The following is a 21,402-nucleotide window of genomic DNA, read 5'->3' on the forward strand; positions in this document are numbered from 1 at the left end:
CTAAAGCTCCACCACGCGCGTGTATGACGTTAAGACGACGTAAAAGGCGATTTTTCCCGTACACCGCTGTCCATTGTATTCGATACGTTTACTCACCCGCGGTGTACAGAAAAATCCGCATTTAAATAATATAAGAGGCAAAAACAAAAAAAAAAAATAATAATAATAATAATAAATAAAAACCAATAAATATTACAACCGATGTGTATAATACTGCTGAATACCTTATGGCTCGCACGTATATATAGATACCTGCATAACATAATATGTAAACGTAGTGGGATACGCCTCGCGGTCGTGTGCGGTTTAGAAAAAAAATAACATATATATACGACTCCCGGTGCGGCTAAGTTGATAAGTCGTGGTTGTCGTGCAAACAATATCGCTAGGCATATAATATAATAATATTATGACCCTCCATCCGCGGAGACGTGTCGTATTGTGTATATAGCTGCGGAACACCGCGTGCTGCAGCCTGCAGCAGTATATATATATAATATATTATATATTATGGATTATGCACGTTGCACATTTTCCTTTGCCGAGGACACCGCAGTCTTGTCGTAGAAATCGGTCGGGGCGACAAATTGTCGCGGTCGATTTGATTAAACGCCAATGAGAATCAACTGTACGGTGTATATAAAAATCACTTGCGTATATACACGGTACATGCCTGGGATATATCATATAATATATATATAGGTACCAGCTATATCCATATATAGGTTTACCGGTAGGCTGTAGCAGGCACAACAATCAGCCACAATATATGGTATACGACATTACGACCTATAAAAATGCCCTTTTCGCGATCCCACGGCAAAGGAATAAACTGCAAAGCGTGAGAGGGCTGCACAGTCCCCTCTAAAAGTTAAATATAACAATGATCGCTCGGAATTTCGATATCGATTAGAAAAATATTATGGAAAAAACTTTTGGAATTTGATGGAGTTGTTAAATTTTATTCAAAATAGTAGAATAATTTAAACGATTAATCCACAGGAAAATTGTATACCTACTTTATGTTTATATACTTCTGATTTCAAATAAGAATTAACCGGTTTTTTCTATTAGTTGTTAATGACTGATTTAAAAATGTTTATATATTATTATCTAAATCGAAATTCGATTAGACTTTGTATACTAAGCCGGTTTAGCATAATAATGCAGGATAATAGGCTTGTAATCTATGGCGGGGTCATGAAGATTTGAAATTGATATAGTATTTGATAATAATCTATTGACATTTTGTACTGCAAAAATGTTCTGAGTAGGTATGACAAGTACTATTATATTAAATATTACATATATTTTATCTTCTATGTAATAAAAAAATTAATGTACATTTGTATGGAGCTTATAGACTTGGATACAATACTGCTGAGTCAATTGTCATCAAATTGTTCACACAGTTTATTCCTTATAACTCGGGGAGTAAACTTTGATTCGTTGTTAAACCCCTAAAAGTTGCTTTAGGTTGACTCATACAGTCACAAACACACATCAATTTAATTTTTGCTCTCGAAAATTTAATGATTTTTTGTTTATTATATATGGTTACCATTAGTTACAGATATACAATTTAAATAAAAATTGGTATATACAATCCGACCCACCATACGTTGCGATGGTGCAATGGTATTCTTTTTAAATATAAGAAAATAATATTTTATTAATCATCATTGTTATCTATTCAAATTTACAACAAAAGGCAATGACCGTATATGTTTGTAAATTGTAGACTCAAAAACTACTAGACCAATTTTGACGACATTTTCAGAGATAATTTTTTGAAATACCAGGGAAGTTTAGAAAGTAGTTTGAATTAGGTACATCTTGATCTTATGTTTCATGAATAAATATACAATTTACAAATTATTTTGATCTAGCAATAAATCCCATATAATATCATATCGTTTTAAAATTCTAAATCTATCCACAAACATTATTTTAAGCACTTAAACAGTTTGGTTTTTATTTTGGCGCTTTATCAAAGTCTAAAAGTCGACCACTTTTCCAATGTTTATCTACGTATAATGTTTACTTACAATAAATGTGTCAAAGCTTTTTATTTACATTTTAATATTTTATTTTCAAGTTCTTATGAATTTTTGACTGCAGTAAATCATTAGAGCGAGCTTCAACATAAGATCGGATAATTTAATATGAACTAAATATGTATACATATTAATAGGCTATATACTAACTAACAACTAATAAATAATAATATTCATTAATATTCAAGAACTAATTGCTTAAGAATTTTATTGATAACAATTTTAAAATAATATATTTTATTATCTACAATCTTAAAAAATTAAATCATAATCTGAAACTCTCGATATTTTTCCATTGATTTTCTGATTGGATATCGATTAAAAAATAATTACTGATACAGCAAATTCAACACTGGCCCGCAGTTTTTTATTAAATACGTATGATTAATATATATAATAAGGACAGGATAAACGGAACTTCAAAAACACCCACTCGGGTGTATTGTATGTATATCACGTGTGTTTTTGTCGATGAAAAAAGGCAGGCAGAGATCCAAATTTAGAAATGTCTGCCTCATAAACGATTTAGTTACAAATAATATGTTACAATATTATAATATTATGTTGTTGATCACGTGCGACCGGTTTATGCCATCAATTACCCTACGCGCGTAGACTACAAAAAATGCAAACTAGAATCGAATTATGCTCGATAATATTATTATTATTAGGTTATATTATGGTATAAATGTATAATGATATTATAGTGGGTTCCGATAATGTCGCGGTTGAAGTAAGGACGAGTCGCTGAAGAAAAACAATCTTATAGGTACCGACTAAAATATATATACAGACAAAAATAAATCACCGGTCAACACTAAAAACCTAATCTACCTATACCTAGGGCGACTGACTATACCTGTGCCGATATAATAGTCGTCTTGCTGCACCAATTTAATATACCTATATAGGCACAGATGACTCGCGTGATGAATGACGCACCTCTGCGCCGACGACGGACAGCGGTTCGCCTACGCGAGAATAGTATTTGTATTACATTATAATATATAAAAAAATGGCGTAAAATCAAATAAAAAATTAAATCAGTGGTCGAAACGAATGCGTGGAAGTCGATATAGAATAACAACTTATTATTATATAGTTGTTTTTGTAACGTGGTCGGAGGAACCTTATTATAGTATATTAGCTATCCCGGGAAGGATTTCTATTTCGCATATTATGCATTGATTATCCATGGACAAGCTTTCCGCATCTGGAGGTTAGAGCATTTGTGCAAGAGGTTTTCATCAATAAAAAGACACATTTGACTTACAAATCTGGAATAATCATCAGTATATTTTAAATATCACTTCTACTGTAGCTAGGTATATGCCGGAAGATGGCTTTTAATAATTGTATAAGTATATTTGAGTTCGCTCGTGTTTTATGGTGACTGTCGAACTGACCTACGCGTGTGTCATTTCAATAATAAATAATAATTTGGACCGAGACACGAAATGTGTCGAGTGTGTATAATTATTATACTACAGCTATTTTTTTAATTGTTTAGTGTATAATTATTTATATATGTATATTATATATAGGAGACATAATGTGACATTTTATTATTATTATTATTATTACTATCATCGTTATTGTATATGCGTATACTTGACGAAGAAAAATTTAAGAAAGAAACCTATATGTAACTGTTTTTCTCGAAGGATAGTGAATACGACGTAGGTAGTAGGTACCAAGGTACCTATATGCTATAATACTCATATAATATATTGTATATAATATTGCGTTATCGAAAGCAGCTTTAAACGCACACGAATGTCTCGGTCACGAAGAAGTATAGCACTGTTTTCCGAAGTATTATAATATATAATACGGTGCAGCTACATTAAACAATATATTATGTGTGCATTATAATTACCATAAAATAGTATTGAATAATATTATTATGTATATATTACCTAAATTATGAGTAATGACAATAATATGTTTTATTTTATTTTGTCCGACTTGATGTTTTTTTAAATAGCCGTTGGCATTGTCAATTTGACGATGTCGGCATGTCTCGCGAGTTAATATAAATGACAATATGATGTACGTCACTAAGTATAAAACTATAAGATAGGCACAACGCGTTTTATTCAAAATTGTTCAGTGTTCAAAGTAAGGTACATATATGTATATTTAATCAATGGTATTAAGGTAAATTGCGTTTTTTATGTCTGTGATCATTATTTCGTGTAGGAAGAGTGAACCGATATCTGCATCACGAGTACCTCAAAAGCCCAACTGGTTATACACTACCTATACATATGTCATATTGTAACTAACAGATATATTTTTTAGATTTTCTCTCTTTTTTGTACACTGTTAAAAAATACCTGAAAAAAAACCCCAATTCAATATAAATTCCAATCAAATCAATATTGGCTATTTGATCATAATTTAAAAATTATCAACGCTAGATGTTCGAAACTCTCACCAATTATAATTATTATAATAAGTAATAACAATTGTATAGATACCATTCAAACTGAGAATTTTTTATAAGCTGCTTGTAGGTAAATTCATTGTAAAATGTTGTTTGTTAGGTACCCACTGATTGCTGTAAATATTTAAATGGTAATCAATGGCCGTATACTAAGTCACAAACCAAATAAAAACTATTAAATCGCAATAATAACAACGTAGAAACATAATTTTGATTGAAATTCACAAACTCTGAAGGAGAAATATATTTTGAATAATACGACTAGGTATTCGAACGTATAACGTATAGGTAAATGAAGCAATTTATGTGTCCGAGGTAGTCTTTATGTGACGTATACGTAAATGTACATACTAAATAGGCAATCGCATTTGGGCATTCCATTGTAATGGTTCATGAATAACAACCATAATAATATCTTTATTATCTCTATATGACTCAATATTATTAATGGCTAAGTATACTAAAAATAAGAAATGCGTGTTAAATTATACTTAATCTATTATATACAATATACATACCTATTATACGTATATATACTGCATTAGCTGTATTTTCTTTTTAACGAAATATAATAATCTAGAAATAGTTACATCGGGCGGCATAATTGAGATAAAATAATTTTCGTAATAAATGGTCTTGTTCCGTATTTGTAACGGTCGATTAATCAATGTCTTCAAATCTAAGAGCTACTTGGAATGAAAAAAAAAATACATATAACGAGACCATCATTGTTACACTCGTACATCACACGTTCGTCGTCTCTAGATATGTACTATACTAATTTGTCTGTCAGTTAAGGCACGACTGAATGGAATCAAAAGACCGCAATTATTTCCATAGTCATCGGCCAGAAACTGCGCGCGTGGTATAGTTAGGATTATAGTCGTAAATGGGAACAGGGCGATGAAAAATTGAGTTTACAAAAAGAAATGCATTTTAGTAGATGCACCTGTTTTTTAAATTCATTTTAGATTCGGAGCGGAGCATGGATGTATTGATTGTAATTTGTAACAATGTGTTTTTTTGTGAAAATGTCACCAAATTAATATACTAGCATTTTCTATACATGGTATGAAATTAAAAATATTTTGACTTTTTTTGAGCTATTTATAGAGAAGTGAAATTTTTTCTTTTTTTTTCAATAATTGTCGATGAAAAAATATTCACTCGGTCAAAAAGCTTGAAAATGTAATACAAGGTTCCTCATAAGATGTTATTGTTATCTAAAAATATTAAAAATACATATAGACATGATTTTTTTTTATAAGCATCTGAATTTCATATTTTGACAAAGTTCGTCAAAACCACGAAAATGTGCAAATAATTGTGTAGTTACGAATTAATAAAATGTTTTATTTGTATATCTAAGACTTAAACATTTAATACGAGATTCCGCTTGAATAGTTCATACTGAAATTAAATAATCTAAATTATGTTTATACATATTTTAACCTGACAGACAGCCTTTGCTCAGAATCGTTTTTAGTATGAAATGGTTTATCAGTATACATGGTACACTATAAACTGGACACCTATTTATTTTTGCATACCTTTATTATTGCATTTAGAATACCTACTGACTATATTATTTTAACTTTTATATTTCAGGCCTGCGCTCCGAGGTACGTTTATTTCACTAGCAATGGTAACAAAAGAGAACCCGTGGGTACGTGTTACGCCACCTCAGACTTCAATGATTTCTCTGAGTACTCGCCCTGCCGAACGCGTAAGTGAATCAATAATGATATATCATTATATCGATGATATAATTCAGAATTATTCTAATAATGATATAGGTTTATATTTAATGTACATGCTATAGGTAATAATTGTAATTGATTTAAATAAAAACAAAAAAACCATTGTAACAGTATAAAAAAGTCAATTTCAATTCTTATCTTCTAGCGATAAAAAAAAATTAATACAATGATGTCAAAGCGACTAGATATTAACATTACAATTTATAAGATACAATACCGACGTATCTATACCACCTTTAGCTAAACATAATATTGTCCCGAGAGAGTTTACTAGTTTTAAAAGTCGGGATAGTTAACAACCGGGAGATTTTACCACTGCCCAATAGCCAATATACTGTTCAAAAATGCCTACTATACACATCTAATAAATAAACCGTATGAAGTGCATGTACTTATACTATAGATATGTGGCTAAGGTGCTTCTAATGTGAAGCTCCTTTATGTCTTTCACTGTCCTTTTCATCATTATGCTAAACATTTTACTTATTGTGCCCCCTGGTACAGATTGTAAATATTCATTTAAATAAACGATTTAAAAAAAAAAAAGATATGTGGCTATGTTTACATAATGCCATAATACGTGAAATAATAGTTAAAAATCTGAAGTAAATATTTTACTTTTATGGAAGACAATTAGATAAGCATATAACTTCCCGTATATATTTCCCGTGGCTTCACTCGGATATCAATATGACAGTATAGTTTTGCTATGACTAAGGAAGCTAGTTTAAGATACCTAATCATGTCAAAGACTATTAAAGCCAAGTTTCAAGTAAATTTGAAAACATAAAAATATTATAGCCCATACAAACTTTGCCACCCCTTAAGGGTTGAATTTCTAAAAAAATTCTTACTTACGATGTCTAAAATGTCCAAGTTTCAAATTCCTATCCGTACGCAGGTGACTTTCAATCTAATAAATTATAGAGTGATTATTTATTTTCACTACCTTATAGTGGTTGAATTAAAAAAAAGTAAAAAACATTTCACTATTAAGTCATATAAATTGCTTAAACGATATCATTGATATGTATGCATTTTGTATCCTCATCCCCATACACATCATAATAATAGTTAGACAACGATCGTTAATTTACACACGAAAACAACAAACAATAAATCGTAATAATTTGCTGAATTAATATTTTTTATAAATAGTATTATCATTTATTTAGAATTTACATTATGAATATTTTTTGACCTATTTATGAATACTTGTAAATTTTATTTAATTTTTATATAATATACAAGATTTATTATTATTTATTATCATATTCCGTTACTCAATAGAACAACTTCTGGTCCTAAACAATATATTATTACACATAATATGTGTGATGCACCGATAAATTCTATTATTATGAATTTATCGTGCACTGAGTTTACATTTTATGTACTTCCATCTTTTAAATGCAGATGAAATAATTATATCGTTTCCAACGTATAGAACAGTACTTATATAGTTAAAAATGAAAATAATATATTTAAATGCATACAATATAAAATGGGTCATCTATAATAATAACAACAAAATATAACCGTCTCGTATTCGATCGTAGACAAACTACACACATACACCCATAATATAGTGATTTAGAGTAAAGTCTAGTATAATATATATAGTAAATATTATGTATGTGTTGGCCTGTTTTAGGGAATTGGGGTCACCATAAACAGGGTACTTGCCAAGCTGGACTCGGGGCATCTGTTTCGAAGGTAATTTACGTATATATTTAAAAACTCGAGCTTTTGAAAAAACGTTTGGCTTTGGTTTTTGAAACGCATTTAAATGCGTCATATTCACTCTATTTGTTTGTTGTTCCTACAGGATGGAAAACGATTATTCATTGGTGCCGTCGGAAGTTGGTATTGGCAAGGTGAGACGATTTCATACGAATTTTTATAAATTATGATAATATACCTACTTCGTATTAAAATAAAATACCTATATACATACGTCCTAAATATATATTAATATAAAATTAATCGTTAGAATCGCCATATATATAATTATTCATTTTATTGTTATAATTTTTGTATATCACATTAGCTATGTATAATATTATGTACTTAATGTAAAATTGTATTTTTATTTTTTTCCTATGCCTGCAGGTTATTAGAAAAGATGTGCCTCCTATGCATGCACTGTTAATTTCACAATTCGGCATGTAGTTTATGTTATTGCTTTATGTCTGTATTTTTGGGATTCGTAACTATAAGTTTACGATCCTGGCGAAAAACACTATATCATTCCTAAATTATTACTGTTTGCGGGAAAGACAACAATGTGCATTTTTTTCATCTACCGAATGATTTGGGCATGTTTGATTTGTCGGGGCGCTTATTTTTTTTTTACTTTTTTTCGATGTAAAACACACTGTTTTTAATGTTATTTGGCAGGCCAATTATACTCAGTCAATTCGTCAGCTCGATTGCCGTTTTTACCGGCAATACAATATATCATCGACGACATCGACGAAGGTAAACACGTGTTGAAAATGAAAACGGAACTACAAATATATACCTACATAGTACATACGTATATACTCCCTCCGGAAGTCATTGATGACATATATTAACCCATTACAATTTAATCGCGGGGCTTGAAATTATAACCCATAAACATAATATAATGTATTTAAACCGAAACGGTTAAACCTTTTAATTGAGTCCATTTATTTTTAATCATGGCCAGAACCTAAAACGTCTATTAAACTGACCATTTATTTTAAAATATAAATAGATAAATAACATGGTAATAAAAATACAAATAATGCCATAAATTGTTTTAAAATATATTATGGTCATCTATAGGTACATTTAGTATCTGTAGGTACGGTTATTATGACGCCATATTTTTTGTAATAAGTTGATTCCAGCCATATTTAAATGTTTAATTAAGTTGGTGATTTAGTTACTCTGATCTGAATCATAAAATTGTATCATTGTTCAAAATATCTAAATAGTTAAATTATAAGGTATAATGGGATTATTAAGGGATCATAAAATTCTTATTTTTTTTTTTTTATAAAAATCATTGATCATTAAATTGTAATGTAAATTTCAAGCCCGGTTTAATTGGCATAATTAGGATGTGTCGGGAATTGCATTTTTGTGGAAATTTCTTGACGCTTTCCTGTTTCGCTTTGCTTTGGTCACTATACTAACGTTTGCTGCTTATTGCCTGTGTACATTATACTAATCTTTACTACTTTTATTTAGTTTTTATTGTAATGTTTAATCATTTATGATATTCCAGAGAATAAAAATGAAATAATATTATTTTAATCCGAATAATCCTTAATGACACTCTTAAAAACACGCACTTAATGGGTACAGGGTGTTTCAAAAGACCGTTCAAACATTTGCGAACCCACAAGTATTATTTTTCGAATCCAAAAATGTGTTTGGAAGTAAGATAATAAAAAAAAAGACATAAATGTCCGGAGAAGAGTTTAAGCGAACGTTCTATAAATGGTCTATATAGTCGTCTTGGAAACAGGTGTACCTACTGCTGATGACAGATGCTCATTAGAGTAACACGTGCAACTGCAGCAGATGACAACATCCGATAGACACTCGAAAGTCGAAACATCCTGTACCAAAAAACAAATATATTTATTCGTTTAAAAATAAAAACACTAAATATATATACTACTAATAGGATAACATAAAAAAATGAAGGTGGATTAAATCGTTTTAAGAAAAAATTAACTTTTTTTTTAACTCACTAAGCTTGGAGAAAGGCAGAATATCATAATATCCAGTACGAAAAACTATAATGCGCATTTATATTTTATAGGCCAATTTTACTCGCAAAACTTGCACAGTCGACCGGATGTATTTTCGACCAACGAGGGACCGCCAGCTGATGACGATTCGTATCTCGGTTATTCGGTCGCCGTCGGTGCTTTTGGATTTGGTTCGGAATCCGGCGCTGCAGTTGGAATGCCCAGGGGTGGAGGACTTTTCGGAAAAGTAAGATTCGTATACATCAATAACGGTTTTTGATCTGAGATAATTTATATGGTTTAAATACGTACAGGTTCTTTTATACTCCACCAACCTGTTAAATTTGTACAACATCACTGGCGATCAACTCGGTGCATATTTCGGTTATTCGATTTGCGTTTCAGACGTAGACGGCGATGGTGGCGACGATATAATAATCGGTGCACCGCTGTACAGCGAGTTTTCCAAAAACGACGGATCTTACGAGACTGGAAAAGTTTACGTGTACTTGAAAAAAGAGGTAAGTACACGATAAATGATAATATAAGTATAAGTATAAGTAATTATTATTATTATTATTATTATTATTATTATTATTAAGTAATAATAATGCATTTATAATTCTCATTTTTCTCATATTTTTTGATGTTAGGTATATTATTCTATAATATCGATAGTTTGATTGCACTGACCAAATCACTTATTAATTATAATTTCGTTAGGTAATTGATAACTCGTTAATAATTAAGAATATTTCTTATTCCATGTATATATTTTAATTATTACTTGTCCTAAGTAAAACTATAAATTCTGAACTTTGAAATGTCAAACATATGAAGTAATTTCGTTTAAGTTTATTTAGTTAATTGTTTGAAACAAATAACAATGTCTTATTAATGTACTAACTGACGTTTTATACATAGGGATATAAATTTAGCGAACGGAACACAAGAATGGGATTCAACTCAAAATCTCGTTTTGGACTGGCTTTGACTAGCCTAGGTGATATAAACAGAGACGGATATGGAGGTGAGTTGTGCATTGATTTCAATTGTCGTTATCGAATAAAATATTATCATAAAGTAATTTACAAATTCAGATTTTGCTGTGGGTGCTCCGTACGACGGACCCAACGAATTGGGCGCAGTATACATATACCACGGGACTAAAACTGGCGTTCGGGAAAAATACTCTCAAGTGATCAAATCGGAAGACGTATCCGTTGGAGTAAGACCTATATCGACGTTTGGTTTTTCGTTGTCAGGCGGAACAGACTTAGACAACAATCAGTATCCAGATCTGGTCGTCGGTGCTTACGAATCAGACATAGCTTATTTCATGAAATCTAGACCCGTAGCTCAAATGACCACGTCCGTATATTTCAAGTCTGAAAATAAGCAAATAGCGCTGGAACGTAGAGAGTGTACAACCAAAGACGGTACTCTGGTCCCGTGTTTATTTTTGTCCACTTGTTTACAATATACGGGAATTGGTGTCGATGATCAACTGAGTAAGTAAACGGAAGATATTAATAATAAAAACATAAAATAAGGGTATATATTAATGATGATTTATTTTTTAAGATATTGAAATGCAACTGGTACTGGATGCTAAAAAACCAAAATCTCCAAGAATGTTTTTCTTATTAGAAGAAAACAGGAATGTATTGAACCATAGTTTAACGTTGGATAAGAATGACCAATCTTGTAAGACATTCAACGTTTACTTGAAGGTATTAAGCTTTAATCAATTTTTAAAAATATTTTTTTCAAATAAGACTACACTTTTTTTTTTTAATTTTAGAACAATGTTAGAGACAAGTTGACGCCGTTAGAAGCAGAGTTAAGATATAGAATTATTGAAGAGAATAGAAAATTTACTAGAACTCTAACACCTGTAATAGATCTTGATAATGAACTATTTGCCGTTTCTAGAGACTCTATAAGTATACAAAAGAATTGTGGAGGAGATAATATTTGCATACCAAATCTTCGGCTTATTGCTACACCGTAAGAGCACATTAGTATAATTTTTTTGAATGGTTTTTATCAATTTTTTTATTTTTTATTTTTAGGGATTCCGAGTCCTTCCTGCTAGGATCTAATAAAAAATTAAAAGTTGACGTTATCGTACAAAACGAAGGTGAAGATTCTTTTGAGACCACTTTTGACATGACTGTACCTCCTGGCATTAACTATGTAAAAATAGAAAGAGTAGATGATAATGAAAACGACATACCTGTACAATGTTCAGCTCCGTCAGAAATGACAAACAACACTTTACATTGTGACATTGGGAATCCATTGCCCCGAGATAAATATGTTAGTTACATTCATAACTATTAGCTATATTTTATAATTTCATAGTTTTGAATGGAAATATAGTATAAATTTAACTATTTAGTTAAATGATTCAATATTTATTGATTATATATTTTATAGGTACAATTTAAAGTTGTTTTGGAACCATACCAAACTACTGAAACTAAGGCCAAATACGAATTCAACATGGTGGTGAACAGTACAAATCCTGAACGTTTTGATTCCGTGTCAGATAACACGAAATACTTAGGAGTACCTCTTTGGGCGGAAACCGATTTGATCATTGTAGGATCGTCAAAACCCGTGGACGTACATTATAACATTACGATGGAAGACTCACTCAACATTACCGATGAAAAGCAGATCGGCCCGCAGGTTATTCACATATACGGGATTCGAAATAAGGGTCCTTCAGATATATTAGAAGCCGAAGCTTACATTGACTGGCCTATGTTCACTTTGGCAGGTAAATACATTTCAAGTTAACTCTAGATTGATCGAGTATAAATATATATATACAAATTATGAACTTAAACATAAATTTATTAACAATGTTTTTAAATAATGTTTGAGTTAATTTTCATGTTTAATTGGTAAAACAAAATAAAATAATTTAGCTTAATTGAAATGTTTTATCATAGGAGAACCACTGTTATACTTACTTGAAATGCCCGAAACAAATGGACAGGTAAAATGTGAAGCTATTGAAGAAATCAATCCACTAAGGTTAAATGTAAGTATTGGTTGGATGAGGATGTAAACTAGTATTAATTTGTCAATATTAATTATTAATACTTTTGTATAATATGTTTGTAGATCGATCGTAAGAGGAAGTCGTATTTTGAATCAAGTGGTTTGTTTTCAAGCAGTTCAGGTCAATCCGTAACTGTGAAGGGTGCAGAAGGCACTAGCTCAAGTTCTTCAAGTGCGGTCGTCAAGACGTTTGCGGAACTGACGGAAGAGGAAAAAAAACGTTTCATGGAAATCCAAAAGAAAGACGAAGAAGAATCAAAATCTCAATGGGGCGACGGTTCGTACGAACAAAAAATTCGATATCAAAACTCCAAAACGGAATCAACCGGAACGGTGGTGACCGGCGGCGCGAGTCATAGCCGCAACGAGGGTTCCGGCGCAACGGTCGTTACTGACATCAACCGAGGGCCAAAATTCACGGTCGGATCGTCGGAGAGCGGCGGAGGCGTTGTCCACAGCGAATATTCGGGTTCAAAGTCAACGAGCGTGGTGACGGGCGGCCAACGCGCCAACGAAGCGTCCGGCACTTCGGTGGTAACCAACACGAACCGAGGGCCGACGTTCACCGTAGCGTCATCTGAAAGCGGTGGCGGCGTAGTGCGCAACGAGTACGAGTCAAGATCGTCGTCGGGCTCCACTTCAGTTTCCGCTAGCGGTGCGTCGAGCGCTCAGGGCAACCGTTGGTCCGAGGCTGGAGGAGTGGAGAGCAACTCCCACGGTTCTGGTTCATCGTCCCGCGGTGTGTATGGCGCAGCACACTTTGACGAGTCCGAATCTTCGTCGGGCAGTTCGACTTTCCGAATGGGTGCGTCGTCGTCCGGGGGTACCACGCGATTCGAGACCGCGATCACAGGTTCTCGTGAGGCAGGATTGTCCGAAAACAATGCTGGATCGGAATTCCATGGTAAATCACCCGTGACCGTCGTACAGAGTGGATCGGAAGTACGCGGTGGTTCCGAAGTACGCGGTGGATCGGAAGTACGCGGTGTATCGGAAGTACGTGGTGGATCGGAAGTACGCGGTGGATGGTCGTCCGGCGGTCAATCATCGGTGACTTCACAAGGCGTTGAATTCGGCGGAGTTAACGGTTGGGAAACGTCCAGGACGGCGGCCGAATCGCGAGGTGAAAAATGGTCGCGTGACAACGGGATCAGCACACAATGGAATCAGGGTGGCGATGGTTGGAACCATGGTGTCAAGAACTTCACGAGTTTCCAGGAATCGGAAAAGAGCCACGTGGCTAACACGACGTGGGGCGACGCTGCAGGTGGTGGCGTGCCGAAGACGTACGTGATGGACCGATGGCGAACCAATAACGACGGAGTGGTACGTAACGGCAGCACGTCGCATGTAGTAGATGGTGGTGCGTTGGACTACCGGGACGCAGCGGTGCGCAGGATAAACATGGCTGCAGGAACAGGCGGCGTGACCAACGTCATAGGTGGCACCACAGGAGATGACAGCGACCTATCAGTCAGCTTGACTGGCGCCGCTGCAGTCACGGAAAGGCATAACCAGGGGTTCAGGCAGTCCAAAGTGGACGAATCGGAAACGGTGCACAGGTGGCGGACGGTAGACGGAAAGCTGTACCGCGCTAACGCGGAGGGCAACTGGGACACGTTGCATATGACTTCCGACGGTGGTGGTTCGACGAACGTGTACGAGGCGCAGGACCTAAGCCCGCAAAACTACGTCAAGCCGGCCGACGTCGATGGCAAGTTTAAGCTGTACACCCGTTTCCGGAGAGACACTCAGACCAAACGGTGCGGGCCCACGAGGTGCGTGACCGTCAAGTGTAAGATCGGGCCGCTATCAAAAGACCAAGAGGTGTGGCTGTCATTCAGATCCAGGGCTTGGGTCAGCACTTTGAAAAAGGTATTTATTTATGAACAATAAGAAAGTCCTTTTCTAAAACTAAAACTATACTACCTAAAAATTACAATGCAATAGACCAAAAATCCTCTACTTCAAACTAGCTAGGTACCTATCTCACGAGCCACGAGTAATAAATTAATATATCTGGTTTACATTTTCAGGTGGCGCTCAACAGACCGGTGACACTAAGCTCCACGTTATCAGCAAAAGTCACCAAGCTCCAATACATTGGCAAGCCGGAAAGTAAACTCGCCCAGGTTAGGAGTTACGAGGTATTCACGGAGGTCATCCCCAGGGACCTGGCCGTCAAACCGGACATCATTCCTCTGTGGATCGTCGTCTTGGCCGCCGTCGCTGGGACGGCTATCCTGTTGCTGCTCGTGTATCTGCTTTACAAGGTAAATATCATCATTGGAGAGTTCATATAAGTTTAAAATCAAATATAGCTCATGTATTGAGCCTTTCGAGTTCACTAATTTTCCCAAAAACCACACGTAGAGTTCATAATTTATTTTATAAAATAAAAAGCTTTCCCTCAAGCTCAGCAGTATTGATGTCTCATTAGGTATATTGTTGGGACACCACTAAAAAAATTGTCCCCGAGTGGATCTCCATTAAGGGGTTGTATGGAGCCATAAGGCAATTCTTACAGAATTTTAAAAGAAAATAAAGATGAACTTAAGTGTCAGTACCGTTATTAATTATTTTGTGGTTAAAATATTTCAACCACAAAACTATTTTGTTTTTTGCAACCAAAAACATCTTTTATAATATTGACCAAGAAATTAAATAATTTCTTATCAGAATGATAGTATATTTATTTTAATATACTGAACATAATACCATATTATATTTATCACACACAAACATGATTTAATATTATGTAGTAGTACTATTCAATAATTTTAATTTATAAGAATTATTTCATAAATATTAAACCAATTCAATACCTTAAAAAAATAATTATGATACTAAAATATGTATTGTCATAATATGATCAGAATGCACCATATATTTATGATAAACCTTTTGTGGCTTTATTTTAATAAAAAAATATGCTGATATAAGTAAGACTTTATTTAATTCATTGCAAGTAAAATGTCATAAATTATGATTTTTGGTTTGTTCGTAATTTTTTCATAAAAGTTTACAAATATAACATGTAAAAATGCATACATTTTAATAACTGAATATTTTGTTTTTCGTAGTGTGGATTCTTCAAACGCAATCGGCCTTCTAGTGCACCAGAAAAACAACCATTGACACACAGAAATGGACAGGCCGAGCTTTATCAAACAGGAGACGAAGCTTTGTAAAAATATTCAACTTTGTTCTGCTAAAAAAAATTTTTTTTAATAAATATGATTGGAACTTAAATAAATTGCCACATTAAACCACCTAACTGATATTAATTTGTTATAATTTATTTTGTAAATATTTAAAAATAACTATTCTATATTAGTTTTTTGTAAATAGTATATATACAATTGTTTTATTTTCTTACATTTTGAAATAATAATGTAAATGTTAGTCTTATTGTAAATTAAATTATTATATGAATCTATTAATTAATTAACTGTACTTAAACCTTGATAGTAATTATTTTTATAAAAAAATTAAATATATTGTTTTAAAATTATAACGCTCTAGTCTAAAAAAAAAAATTGTAAATTGAGTTGCATTTTTATTCTTTACAAAATTAACATTCAGTTGTAAAATTAAAGTTTTTAATTATGACTTAATAAGATATCAATATTTTATGCTTGTGAAATTAAAACAAATATCAATATTCAATTTACTTATTTTAATAATGACTGATAATTTTTGGTTTATTTTTAATTGAAAAATAAATTATAAAATGTAAATAATAAATCTTTTCTTTTTTTTTCTTTGTATAGATATTAATTTTTCAACTAAAGGAGTTGAATGCAATTTATCATTGTTAAGGAGCCATCACAGTAGATAAAATTTGACTGTAAAAAGATGTTTTCATATTTTCTTATTAGAAAATTCAAAATTATATAGTTCAAATTAGATTTGTAGGTTTGAGTTATTATTATAAACAGTAATAATTACATAAGCCAGTTGATTATACCTCATCTTTAAAACTACCAAATTGATTAGAAACTGTTGCCAATACATCAAATTATTCCTGAGATACACGACACAATGCTGTTTTAATATCAGGCAATTTGTACGAAAAATTTAAGTTGTTTAATTTGGTTGGTTCGACCGCTTGTCCTTCTAAAACCATTTTTGCTCGCTCCGTTCCAAATATTAACTTGAAAATAAATCCAGGAACTTTTAATACAAAACTATGACCGAAGACTTCAACAAAACTTTTAGCAAAGTAATGATGGGTAATTATCTGAAAAATAATAAAATTTACTATAACATTTCGAATTTAAAAAAAAAATTAAACATTACTTCAGGAGCAACTCCATTGACAATACCCTCTAAACTATTGTTTTCAATAGCAAACAACACTAAACGACAGACATCATCTATGTGTATCCAAGGTAAGAATTGAGAACCATTACCCATACATATTCCAAAACCAAAACGAAAGAATGGATAAAGTTGACTTATAAATCCACCTTGTCGGCCAAATACAACCCCTATAAATCATACATAAAATTCAAACATGTATTGGTAGAATAAAAAATAAATAAAATATGACTTTTTTTTACCTAATCTTATTATTACTGAGCGTACATCGTCTGATTTTGGTATGGCACTTTTTTCAATACCAATTGCTAATTTCGACAAGTAATCAAATTCTTTAACATCATAGCTCTCTGTATATGGTTTACATTTATCTGTATTGGGTGGATATATTCCTAATAATTAAATCAAAAGGTATAAATTTGATTGTGTAACAACGAACAAACAATTTCAATTAAATAAAATAACTATATATCGTTCGATCTGTATATAAATGATCATTATTACACATTTAAAAATAATATTAATATTTCATATATGTATATAACATTAACATGTTTCCTATGACCATATTTGTATATAATTAATCTTGTAGAGTAAAAAAAGAATAAATATTTTATTTTATTTAGAATACACCGGTTGTAGTGGAAAACTAGTGTAGCAGTAAAAGGGTTAAATAACATAAATTAGTGTAATGGCAACCCCATGATCCATGTTGTTGTAATTTCAAATATCTAGTTATTTATATTTTTAGTTTTAAGACCTAATTATTATTTTTTCCCTTAATATTATAATCTTAAATTACAAGATATAAATTTATAATTTATTTTAGTAATTATTTTAAGTGATGTGTTAGAAGTTATAAACATACTCAGTACAACATTCATCCAAAATGGCTATATTAGGGAAGGCCAAAATTATTATTAATAATGCCATTAAATCATTTCAAAATATGAGAACAGATAAAGCATTTTCAGAATTAAATTTTAATATGATAAAATACTTTACTAAAAAAATAAAATTTTTTTTCCTAAAAATGGTATTGTGAATATAATTATATAATCTAAATATTGGAAATATTAAATATAGGGGGTGGGGGGGGGGGGGTGTAGCTATGTGAGAGATTTATAATTCTAGCACCCCCCCCCCCCCCCCCAAACATTGAACTATAGTTGGTTCACTGATTATCATCAACAGCAGCAAACATGTTAATTAAAATGTATTTGTAAGTAAAATTATCAAATTAATTGTAACATACCCACTCCAGAAAACGATACAAATAATTTAGGCTTTTGTGTATTCATTTTATTGATTGCATCCACAAGGCATTGATTAGTCAATACTCTACTATCCCATACAGATTTTTTAAACTTGCTAGTCCATAATCGTGTAGGTTCAAGAATTGGTTCACCAGCCGCATTAATAACAGCTACTGTATCAAGTGGAATTTCATTTTTTCTTACTTGATCCTATAATAAATAAAATAAAAATCATAATTATTTAAAAACTCCAGATTATTGTTTTTGATTTTATTTGGTGTTTACCCAGCTTATAACAGAATCAGATTTAGTAAACTCATTGTTTTTTCTAGATATGATAGTAACATCATAATTTTGGTCCTTGAGATATTGTTTCAAATATTTTCCAACAAATCCTGTTCCACCTCCTGAAAAATAAATAAATAAATTATAAAAGCAATAAGAAGTAAAGCACCATTAATAGAATGTGGTGTTCATATGTATCTCTGTCTTACAAGTTACAAAGGTACAACACACCAAATATGCGTTCAGCAGAATTTGTTTTGTGTAATTAGTTATTACATAGTTTTAAATGTTTTAATATTACAGAAAATTTACAAATATGAGTATAATATGTTGTTTCTTTTTTATATTTAAATTTCTAAACAAGTTATGAGCTTTTTTAAATTATTATATTTTTACAATAACAATTTAAACTTGCTTTAAAATGAATACATAAACAAAAACAATCAAGAGACCCAGATAATAATATTCTTTCCTAAATTTACTGTAATATTAAAAATAACAACAAAAAATTGAAAATGAATTCAAAAAATTTAGTAAGTTTGTAAGTTTTGACAAACAGACTTCATGTGTTAAAAAGTAATAAATTAATTATTATGATTGGTAAAAATGTTGTCTAAAACATTAATGTATTCATATAGCTAAACAAGGAAAAGTGTACAGTTATTATACTTTGACAAAACAATAATTATATAAAATATTAATATTTTAACAGGGACAAATCTAAAACAATAACAAAAATTATGGGCGGAGACTGGAGATGGATTGTTTTGTATGAATTCCTTTAAATATTTAGAGTGTACAGTTAAACATATTATTTTTATATTTACTATTATTTTAAATCATAGTCGCATGCTAAATAAATAAATTTGACCACACCAACAATAACTAATATTTAAATAATTTAACGCTTAGCTGTGAAATTAACAAGTGTATTATTAGGAAAATTAAAGTGACGTATAGGTGCTCGCTTTTTAAAACTGTTTCAATATTGCGTTCAAAACAATCATGAAACAATAAACATTTGCAACAATTGTCGTCATCAACCTCTTATTAACAAATGCATAACTTAAATTTTAGATCGCACACTCGCACAATATAATAATTTACTTTTTTGACTTTGGTCATGACAAAAAATATAAATTAATGAAACAACATTAATTACATACCGATTAACACTCTCCCTTTACTTGCCATCGAATAATTTCGGCTCATAGAAATCATGATCAGCGAGTCGTGTTCACGAGTGAATAATAATCGTTATTTTATACTTAAAGTAATACTAAAAAGTTTTAAAAGTCAGTGGCAAAAACAAGATTGCAAATCGTCTTTGAACTTCGTACAACCATATAATAATTGTAATTACTATTTTTTATATAAATATCATAAGTCAATGTATACTCATTACTCTTTATTACTATAGTTGGTGCATAAGAGATAATTACATTTTAAAAACTCAAAATTCTAACATCAATAAAAAGATGAAATACTTTTATAATTTTATATTATCTATAATGGATCATGGATATCAGGATATCCTCATAGAGACTTAGACAGCTGATAAAATATCTAAAATTGTGAACATAATTCAAACGACCGGTATGTACACAGTGCTGCCAACTTACCCTGACCACCATGATGTTCGGGAAAAATGTGTGCGTCTCACGTTCGAAATGATACTTTTCTTTTTTCCTTCCAGGTCCACGTTTCGTTATGTTATAACCTTAAATCATATACTATCATGTTGGTAGCACTGCGTCCGCGAGACATTTTTCGGGCTCGTTCCACGGCGTCATCGTCACATCTTTCACAAACAAATTTGTTCCTGAATCAAGCAGAACTCGCCGTTCCGCTCCGAATTTTCTCGTCTTTGGTAAGTATCTAGATGTTTTGATGTTTTATTTTGTAATATTCCCAACTTTATTTTCCATTAACGTTAACCATTGCTCGTGTAATATATTTATTATAATTCATTTTACCCATTTCTCTTAAGCAACTTAATTTTTTTCGATAATTGGTTATTATGTAGGTTATTACTTACTACATGTAGGCCTTCACACGTGTTAGTGTACTTCGATTCTCTCTTAATGTCTCGCTTTTTTTTGTTTATAGATTTGTCGTTAGCCCGACTATGAGGGCTAAGTGGCGTAAGAAGCGTATGCGTAGGTTGAAGCGCAAGAGGAGGAAGATGCGTGCAAGGTCCAAGTAAACCTCGTGGCCTGCTCCCGGACATATTGACATGTTTTGGTAAACATTAAACGATATTGTAACTTTTATATTGAATCATCTAAACAGTAATAAACACTTTCTGTTCAACGTATAAACCAATTGTTTTTTTTTCTAATTATTTCCATCTTCAACATATAAATAAACATTTTTAGGTTAGGTAGCCTGGTGGCTGGTGTACATAAGTTATAATAATAATTAATAATCGAATAAAATGTTATCATCATGAAAAGTCGGCTTTGT

The 21,402-nt window shown here is 31.9% G+C and overlaps 2 protein-coding genes and 2 long non-coding RNA genes across 8 annotated transcripts in view; 2 read left to right on the top strand and 2 right to left on the bottom strand.

Moving 5' to 3' along the window:
- LOC132941675 (integrin alpha-PS2) overlaps positions 1-16,349 on the top strand; it is a 73,775-nt gene extending 57,426 nt beyond the window's left edge. The window contains exons 5-20 of one of the 2 annotated variants that reach the window (XM_061009818.1): positions 6,115-6,232; positions 7,921-7,982; positions 8,095-8,143; positions 8,667-8,747; positions 10,069-10,244; positions 10,312-10,518; positions 10,922-11,027; positions 11,098-11,508; positions 11,582-11,730; positions 11,802-12,007; positions 12,073-12,319; positions 12,440-12,785; positions 12,961-13,052; positions 13,136-14,947; positions 15,109-15,345; positions 16,156-16,349. In XM_061009818.1, the coding sequence (XP_060865801.1) occupies positions 6,115-6,232; positions 7,921-7,982; positions 8,095-8,143; positions 8,667-8,747; positions 10,069-10,244; positions 10,312-10,518; positions 10,922-11,027; positions 11,098-11,508; positions 11,582-11,730; positions 11,802-12,007; positions 12,073-12,319; positions 12,440-12,785; positions 12,961-13,052; positions 13,136-14,947; positions 15,109-15,345; positions 16,156-16,263 (4,407 nt within the window). In that variant the 3' untranslated portion in view covers positions 16,264-16,349. The remainder of the gene's footprint in view (positions 1-6,114; positions 6,233-7,920; positions 7,983-8,094; positions 8,144-8,666; positions 8,748-10,068; positions 10,245-10,311; positions 10,519-10,921; positions 11,028-11,097; positions 11,509-11,581; positions 11,731-11,801; positions 12,008-12,072; positions 12,320-12,439; positions 12,786-12,960; positions 13,053-13,135; positions 14,948-15,108; positions 15,346-16,155) is intronic. The other variant, XM_061009819.1, reaches the window with a different exon arrangement.
- Positions 9,116-10,470, bottom strand: LOC132941684 (uncharacterized). The gene is made up of 3 exons (XR_009664186.1): positions 10,333-10,470; positions 9,998-10,278; positions 9,116-9,862 (listed from the first exon to the last, which is right to left on the bottom strand). It is a non-coding gene; the product is annotated as an uncharacterized LOC132941684 (long non-coding RNA).
- Positions 16,007-20,462, bottom strand: LOC132941680 (epimerase family protein SDR39U1-like). 4 transcript variants are annotated; one of them, XM_061009828.1, is made up of 7 exons: positions 20,103-20,462; positions 18,937-19,058; positions 18,651-18,861; positions 17,638-17,787; positions 17,375-17,565; positions 17,043-17,315; positions 16,007-16,280 (listed from the first exon to the last, which is right to left on the bottom strand). In XM_061009828.1, the coding sequence occupies exons 1-6, from the start codon at positions 20,155-20,157 to the stop codon at positions 17,094-17,096; spliced, it is 951 nt and encodes a 316-aa protein (XP_060865811.1). In that variant the 5' UTR covers positions 20,158-20,462; the 3' UTR covers positions 16,007-16,280; positions 17,043-17,093. The 4 variants fall into 4 exon arrangements, with proteins under 4 accessions (XP_060865811.1, XP_060865810.1, XP_060865809.1 ...); XM_061009827.1 differs by having other exon boundaries at positions 16,007-16,283; XM_061009826.1 differs by having other exon boundaries at positions 17,024-17,315; positions 20,103-20,461.
- A 26-nt stretch (positions 20,463-20,488) lies between these two features.
- Positions 20,489-21,257, top strand: LOC132941683 (uncharacterized). Its single transcript, XR_009664185.1, has 2 exons — positions 20,489-20,806; positions 21,046-21,257. It is a non-coding gene; the product is annotated as an uncharacterized LOC132941683 (long non-coding RNA).
- The last annotated feature ends 145 nt before the right edge of the window (positions 21,258-21,402 follow it).

The sequence above is a fragment of the Metopolophium dirhodum genome, chromosome 3, assembly GCF_019925205.1.
Source record: "Metopolophium dirhodum isolate CAU chromosome 3, ASM1992520v1, whole genome shotgun sequence".
In the NCBI taxonomy this organism is placed as follows: Eukaryota; Metazoa; Arthropoda; class Insecta; order Hemiptera; family Aphididae; genus Metopolophium; species Metopolophium dirhodum.

Excerpts from the sequence above, each read along its gene's own strand:
- LOC132941680 (XM_061009828.1), bottom strand. The coding sequence starts at position 20,157 with ATGATTTCTATGAGCCGAAATTATTCGATGGCAAGTAAAGGGAGAGTG. Across the intron at positions 17,566-17,637 it reads CTCAGTAATAATAAGATTAG|GGGTTGTATTTGGCCGACAA; the intron begins GTAAAAAAAAGT and ends TATGATTTATAG. Across the intron at positions 17,316-17,374 it reads TCAATGGAGTTGCTCCTGAA|ATAATTACCCATCATTACTT; the intron begins GTAATGTTTAAT and ends ATTATTTTTCAG.